The sequence below is a fragment of the Eurytemora carolleeae genome, unplaced genomic scaffold (assembly GCF_000591075.1).
Source record: "Eurytemora carolleeae unplaced genomic scaffold, Eaff_2.0 scaffold2155, whole genome shotgun sequence".
In the NCBI taxonomy this organism is placed as follows: Eukaryota; Metazoa; Arthropoda; class Copepoda; order Calanoida; family Temoridae; genus Eurytemora; species Eurytemora carolleeae.
Window position 1 is genome coordinate 19,348 of NW_019398050.1, and position 7,743 is coordinate 27,090.

A 7,743-nucleotide genomic window follows, 5' to 3' on the forward strand; every position below is an offset into this window, starting at 1 on the left:
TGATTTCTTTAGCATAATTATTTAACCCTATACAGGGAGGGGTATCTGAAACTAAAGTGTGCATCAGACTAGTATTTTTGGGCTTTTAATTGGTGAAAAAAGTCATTAAAGACGACCAAGGCTGCTGCTTTATCCCAATGTCCCAGGGAACTCCAAAATCCATACCAATATTGGAGAAGAAGTCTTTTTTCCTGTTTGAAGAGTACTAGTTGGAGAAATGGCAGAGGAACAAACAATGTTTAAAAAATCACAAAATTTAATTCTAGTTATAATAAATGTAAAGTAAATGTATTTGATTTCTCCTAAAGGTAAAGAAAAATGAATTAAATTCAATGAAAGACCATTTGAATATTTTTCCATAATATTAGATTTCCCGAGTAGAATCTGATACCCTCAGGATTTGAGGAGAGCCTGATTCATTGTCTTAACGATCTAAAAAGACTTCCTTCTTTAGTACTAATTGGGAGTCCGGCAGGCGCCTGTTTTTGGGGTCTTGCTAGTCTTTTTCAGACTCAAATCAGAGTCTTGGGTTCTATGCGGGTTGTAATTTATCCATAATGTAACCATAAACTTTAAAAATAACGACAAGAATGTAAAAAGATTTTGAGTTTCAGGCAAAGTTTTAATTCCCCCTAGTTCTAAAGTAATTTTCTTTTTTTCTAGACTAAAGATGTACCCCTATGTAGATAATAATACATTGCTTTGTCAAACATGGAATCAAGTTTTATCACAGTTTTCAAAACTACGCATTAATCCTTCTAAAACCACAAGTATGTAAGTTTATTCACCCTTTTCCATATTAACAATTTTAGCTCTTAATTGTTGTTTAATTTAAAAAGTGGCTAATTGTTCCAATTTTTTGGTTATTTTTCCGTTCAAATTGGCGCATTTTCAAAAAATGATATATGTCTTAATTTATTCCAAGATAATTTTTCAAATTTTTGTGTGAATAAATCTTCTCTGGGTCAAGTGAGTTGCTATACAAAATTTGGGCCTGAAAGGTTTTGAGGTTTAATTGGTTCAAACACCCAGACAAGCAAAGCATATATATAATATGCAGAGGAAATATATATCCTGTTTCAGTGTATAAGGATATTTATAGAATCCAGCCAATATAGGGCCCAAGCTTCCTTGGAAATCCCTGTCCTGGGATTCCAGAAACTAGGGTTTAAGGATCTGCACAAGATGGTCAGGGAAGGATGATAGAGAACTTAGTCGTGTACGAACTGGCGTGAGCAGAGGTGGAGCAGATCATAATGACCAAGATCTGCAGCTGTATATACGTTTTTACTGTTTGATATCCATTTTCTTTCCTTTATTTAAAGTATCTTTTTTGTGTTTACTCGTTATATTTAATAGCTTCGTGAACAGTGTGGTAAAATGCAATTTAGACAAATACTTTTTTATCTAACTTTTAGAATATAACATTAGAATATAATACTACTAAAATTTTGTTCAGCTAAAAATGTCGAGTTGAACAAAAACAATATAGAAGTAGTCATTATGTTTATTGGGACACCGGCCCTATAAAGATTAAAAAAATAGGACTGTTTAAATTATTTATTTAATACAATAGTTTACAACAGGTATCCATTTTTAAAGTAGAAGTTTAGTCCATATGCCCAGTAAACGATTGAGAAGAGAAGAAAAAATATAGGCAGAATCACTTTAGCTGAAATATATCAAACACAAAAAATAGATAAAAAATTCATTGTTTTATTCTTCTGAGATTCCAAAAAAATCCAATTGACTAGACTTAAAAATTAACTTTTTATAGTTTTTCTTTGGCATTTTTTGTTTAATACTGAAAAGGAGGAATGATATATACTTTGGAGAAAAAAACTCAGCGGGAGCGGTTGAACGAGCGGTTGAGATCTAGCCTAGACTCTACGCAGTTCAGAATAAGAAATTAATAAGAAATTTACAATTTGTTCAACCGCTATATCGAACTTTCTCGTTCACATTTTCAAAAAATGAAATATAATTTTTCCTAAATAACGTTTTTGCTTTTAACCGCTGGTTTTCAGATTTTTAGCAGCTTTTTTACTTTCAACTGCTCGTTTAATGATTTGTCAGCAACTTTTTAACTTTCAAATGTTTTCAGATTTTCAGCAACTTTTTTGATTTCAACCGCTGGTTTAAAGATTTTTCAGCCACTTTTTTGCTTACAACCGCCGGTTTTAACATATTCAGCAACTTTTTTGCTTTTAACCGCTGGTTTAAAGATTTGTCAGCAACTTTTTAACTTTCAAATGTTTTCAGATTTTCAGCAACTTTTTTGATTTCAACCGCTGGTTTAAAGATTTTTAAGCAACTTTTTTGCTTTCAAATTTTTTCAGATTTTTCAGCAAATTTTTTTATTTCAACCGCTGGATTAAAGATTTTTCAGCACTTTTTTTTCTTAGAACCGCCGTTTTTCAGATTTTTCAGCAACTTTTTTACTTTCAACCACTTGTTTTAAGATTTTTCAGCAACTTTTTGCTTACAACCGTTTTCAGATATTTCAGCAACTTTTTTGCTTTCAACCGCTGGTTTTCAGATTTTCAGCAACTTTTTTGCAAAAAAGTTGTTAAAAAATTTTAAAACCAGTTGTTAAAAGAAAACATTTTTTATGAAAAACTGTTTTCCAGTGGCTAAAGCAACCCAGCGGTTGAAAGCAAAAAAGTTGCTGAAAAATCTAAAAACCAGCGGTTTAAAGAAAAAAGGTGCTGAAAAATCTTAAAACCAGTTGTTAAAAGAAAAAAATTTATGGAAAACTGTTTTCCAGTGGTTAAAATAACCTAGCGATTGAAAGCACAAAAGTTTCTGAAAAATCTTAAACCCAGCAGTTGAAAGCAAAAAGTTGTTAAAAATCTTAAAACTAGTTGTTAAAAGAAAATTTTTTTATGAAAAATTGTTTTCCTGCGGTCAAAGCAAACCAGCTGTTGAAATCAAAAAGTTGCTGAAAAATATTAAACCCAGCCGTTGAAAGCAAAAAGTTGTTAAAAAATCTTAAAACCAGTTGTGAAAAGAAAACATTTTTTATGAAAAACTGTTTTCCAGTGGTTAAACNAAAACCAGTTGTGAAAAGAAAACATTTTTTATGAAAAACTGTTTTCCAGTGGTTAAACAACCCAGCGGTTGAAAGCAAAAAGGTTGCTGAAAAATCTTAAACCCAGCGGTTGAAAGCCAAAAAGTTGTTAAAAAAATCTTAAAACCAGTTGTTAAAAGAAAACATTTTTTATAAAAAACTGTTTTCTAGTGGTTAAAGCAACCCAGCGGTTGAAAGCAAAAAAGGTGCTGAAAAATCTTAAACCCAGCGGTTGAAAGCAAAAAAGTTGCCGAAAAATGTTTAAACCAGTGGTGGAAAGAAAACGTCTTTCGTGAAAAATTATTTTCCATGGTGGTTAAAAGCAATCCAGTGCAAGTAGTTAAAAGGAAAAAAGTTGCTGAAAAATCTTTAACCCAGCGGTTAAAAGCAAAAATTGTGTTTAACTATTAAAAAAGTTTTAAAAAGTGAATATAAATATGAAAGAAAAAAGCACGAATTTATTGATTGCACAAATTTTAAATTTGAGAAAAAAGGCGTATTTCTTATTCTGAACTGCATAGAGTCTAGGCTAGATCTTAACCGCTCATTCAACCGCTCCCGCTGAGGTTTTTTCTCCAAAGTATATATCATTCTAAAAGGAGGTACCATGTTTTTATGTATTTTTTTTTAAAGCAGGAAGTCAAATCTTTTATACAACAAGATAAGTTTTTTATGCCATATTTTATATATTACCCCAACTGTTTCCCAATTTTAAACAAACAAGACACTTGGAAGCTTTTGGAATTTATAATTTTTCTGATGGTGTAGAAATCCACCCCTGGCGAAAGTTCAGTCCCCATTATGATAGTTACATAGAAAATATGATATGAATACTAAATAAAAAGAGGAACTGTTAACTTCAAATAATGCAATTCTGTACAAAATATTGTATTAATCTTTTTTGAAAAAAATGTTCCTAAATCTTTACTGTTTTATAAATTGATGGTTATTAAGATGGCTTCTCTTTTATTATCTTTATGCAAGGAATGTTTGGCTGAAACCCTAATAAACAAAAACCTGCTGTATCTCCTAGCTTAAGTTGAAATTCAGGATCTCTCAGAAAATTTTGATTTATTTCTTCATTTTCTTGAACCCAGTGGCTTTTGTACATCATCTGTTTCTAAAGATTGTTTTTTTTTTTGTCAAAAACTTAAATTTTTTAATCCCTATAAAGTTTTAGTCTGATACTATTTAAGTTTTATCCTTTGATTTATCAAAGTTCTACAGCTACTACATTGGGTTGCAAAGATATAATAATATAATTTTTTTTCACAACATAAATGTGGCCCATTGATTACGATTTACGATACACAAAAAAATGGGTGAAAACTATGAAAAACTTTAGTACATGGGTAAATTTTTCAATTGAGTTTATCAAAATTGTACTACCTTAGATTTATTTTTAGGGATTTGATTAACTCTCTGATTCTGACTGGTTTCTTCTTGTCTCTTACTGTCCATATATGTATGCAAGAGAACCTTAAAATTATATTTAAAATTTAATCTGAGGGCTGATGAGTATCAATACTTTATCTCTGTATCTAATGTGAGAAATTTTAAATTGCTTGACACTCAATTCTGACATTTTTAAAGTCGTTGTTCCAAATGCAATTTAAAATTTTTTTACAACATTCATTCCCCTTACCTCCCCCCCCTTTCAAGCCACCTTTGCAGATGTATGACATAAATGATAAATTTATGAATATAGGTTGCATACCCACCTCGAAAAATGGGATCATCTGAGCAAATATTAGCCAGATATCAATCATTTTAACATATGCTGTAGAAGGTAGAGAACCTAAGAAAGAAAATAATTAAATAGGGTTTTCGACACAACTTCACAATTCACAATTCTGCAAAAACATCTTGGGACCTAATTATTTTATTATTATATTTTTATGTTAGCTATAGCTGGCCAAACGGCTGGACTACATTGTTTGTTTTTAGAAAGAACCCAAAGGACTCCCAGGAGGTTTATAGGTGAAAGTTATTTTTGAAATTCTAAAGGCAACCCTTCAGCTAAAACCATAATTAATTAGCAAAACCATAATAATCAAAAATGACAAAAACTATAGGATTTTTTCTGCCATGATGAAAATATTGCTAAGTTCAATGAAAGCAAACTATGACAGAGTAAAATGTTGGAATTTTAGATTTTGTTGGACATTTTTTAAAAACAAACCAAAATGATTATTGATTAACAACCCTACATATGTTGACATAGTTTAAAAAACGCACCTGAGACACTGATAAACAGTGTAGTTAGGACAAGCAGAGCTGTTAGGTTGACTGTAACAACAGCTTCAAAGAAGAAGGGTTTGAAGAAGTTTGTTATGTAAACAATGATAATAAGGAGGAAGGAAGGAAGATAGGTTGTTAGAATATCATTAATTATTCTTCTTTGAAGTATTATCACTACATTTATTCCCTCATCAGGCCTTGCTGAAAAATAATAATTTTATCTATTGAGACATACATAGTGTCTTTGAATAAAAGCTGTTTAGCCCTAACGTCGCTTTATTGTACTTAAAAGTAGTTCTTGTGGATCGATGAAAAATTTTGCTCTAAAAATGTGCCTAATGTTTGTAAATGTGCTTGGTGCTCAAAGCAATCAAAAATACTTACATTCTAGATTCATGATTAAATTTATTCAATATTTCAACAAAACAATAACATCTTATATAAAGATACATAAAATAAAAGGGTATTTTAACATTTTTTCTTCAAAATCTGTAAAAAAAGAGATCGAGCACATTATAGAATATGAAACCTACTCTTAATGATTTAAACGGCATTTTAAAGTAAAATGTTTTCTCAAAGACTTCCCCTTGTACACACATTGTATCGCATAACACATTTTTTTAAAGAGACAACCTATTATTATTTTCTTGGGCCTTGTACATCATATTCACTGTTCATTTAGCACACTTTCTTGTATTTCCACGTATATGTACTGTACAACTTGCTCTGGCTAGTTGAAGTTCGACCCGTTGCTCGTGAGGCCAACAGTAAAATATGTTTAAACAGCAAATAAAGAACTGAGTACTTGCCACAAACTCAAATTTTAAAATTTCTATATTGTAACTCCTGAATCCTGATGGTGTTAACTTTCAATATTTCAAACCTAAATTAGTTTATTCAAAGTTTAAAGCTGGAAATATCAAAGATTTACATCAGGTTGCAAAGCGCTCCCATCTAAACAGTCAGGAGAAATTCCTCCCCCTGATTATTATTTCTATATCTAATGTTTGGAGTGAAAGAAATGCATTAGAGTATTTAGTTTATTTACGTATTTTTACTTTTGTTAATGTAATCCAGGTTCCAGGATAGAACTATATATTGAGTTAGTTCTGTTCTCCCTTCCATCTCAATATTTTCAGGGGTTAGCGTCATAACACCTTGTTCCAGATCTCTCACACTCAGAACAACCTGGCATCTCTGTAATCAATTAAAATATAATAACATATCATAGAGTATTTTTAATTTTCTAGGATAATCTAAGTAAAATGTAGAGTTTTCAATTTGGTTCAGAAATGGCCCCGTAGCATTTCTTTAAGCTCTTAAATTACAAAAGTTTTTTAATGGTTTATGATGAACCGAAAAATTGCATTATATTTTGTTAAGAAGCTATGTATGTTTGCCACAATCAATGCACTTCCTTCATAGTCTTTTCATTCGTGAGTTCTCAAAACTATTGGGATAAGAAACTGTTCAGAAATCAGAACTTTGGTATGGAGTAAATTTAATCATCAACGTTTGATCTTGATATCCAATGTGGGCACTTTTATTATCGAAGATCAATGTTTGATTTCTCAATTAAAGCTATCTTCGCAGGATATAACCATCTCAGGATATCATGGTTTGCAAAAGATGGGGATCTCGATCCCGAGATTTACAACACACAAGTTCTGCCTTTAAGGCAAATAATAATTTCAGGCAACATACCTGGCTGTCAAATGGATACATCTGAAGTTGGTATTCACATTTAAAAGATTTTGTATATATCTCTTGAAATTCCAGAATATTCTCATATCCTGGACAAAATATCAACAATTTTTTGTATCTCTATATATAAAGTTTGTATTATGTTTGTCTGTCTGATCATAATTCACCGTACCCAAACCCTTAGCCAATTTGGCTCCAACTTTTGACTTTAAAAGAGAAAGTTTAGATTTCCAACCATAGCTTGGTTCTTTAAATTTAATAGATAATATTTAAACAATTTAACTATGTTAGAGTAAATTTTGTTAACCTGAAAATATATTAATTTCCTCAACTACATCCGGAGTGCTTCGGACGTAATTGCTATCTCTTCTTACAGTAACTTTGCTTTCCAGACTTTTACTAAAAATAAATTAAATATTTTACTGAAAGGGACTTTAGACATAATTTCAAGGTATGTATCTATAACATAGGGCTGCCACTTTAGTAATTGTAAATTGGTGATACAGGCCATACTAGGTCCACAAAGGTTGGCCTGGCTCAGATTTTCAAATGTATGCCAGTTATGTGTGCTATAGTGAACCCAGACAAGGTTTCTCCCATGTGTATATAGTATCATACAGTTCATTGCTCCCAAATGCAATCCAATAAAAAAGTCAGTATTCCAGATCGAGTCCAAAAGGGTATTGAACCCTGAGTATGTTTGCAGCCTTAATACATAACAGGCTAGG

General features: G+C 31.2%; 1 protein-coding gene and 1 long non-coding RNA gene across 2 annotated transcripts; both read right to left on the reverse strand.

The window, feature by feature from the left end:
• Nucleotides 1–1,547: 1,547 nt before the first annotated feature.
• LOC111716699 (uncharacterized) lies at nt 1,548–4,180 on the reverse strand. The gene is made up of 2 exons (XR_002768573.1): nt 4,088–4,180; nt 1,548–1,672 (listed from the first exon to the last, which is right to left on the reverse strand). It is a non-coding gene; the product is annotated as an uncharacterized LOC111716699 (long non-coding RNA).
• A 1,096-nt stretch (nt 4,181–5,276) lies between these two features.
• Nucleotides 5,277–7,111, reverse strand: LOC111716700 (uncharacterized). Its single transcript, XM_023492174.1, has 3 exons — nt 7,016–7,111; nt 6,370–6,508; nt 5,277–5,512 (listed from the first exon to the last, which is right to left on the reverse strand). Exons 1-3 carry the CDS (start codon nt 7,034–7,036, stop codon nt 5,277–5,279), a joined length of 396 nt encoding a protein of 131 aa, XP_023347942.1. The 5' UTR covers nt 7,037–7,111.
• Nucleotides 7,112–7,743: the final 632 nt, after the last annotated feature.

Excerpts from the sequence above, each read along its gene's own strand:
- LOC111716700 (XM_023492174.1), bottom strand. The coding sequence starts at position 7,036 with ATGTATCCATTTGACAGCCAG. Across the intron at positions 6,509-7,015 it reads TGTATCCATTTGACAGCCAG|AGATGCCAGGTTGTTCTGAG; the intron begins GTATGTTGCCTG and ends AATTGATTACAG. Across the intron at positions 5,513-6,369 it reads CCTGGATTACATTAACAAAA|CAAGGCCTGATGAGGGAATA; the intron begins GTAAAAATACGT and ends ATTATTTTTCAG.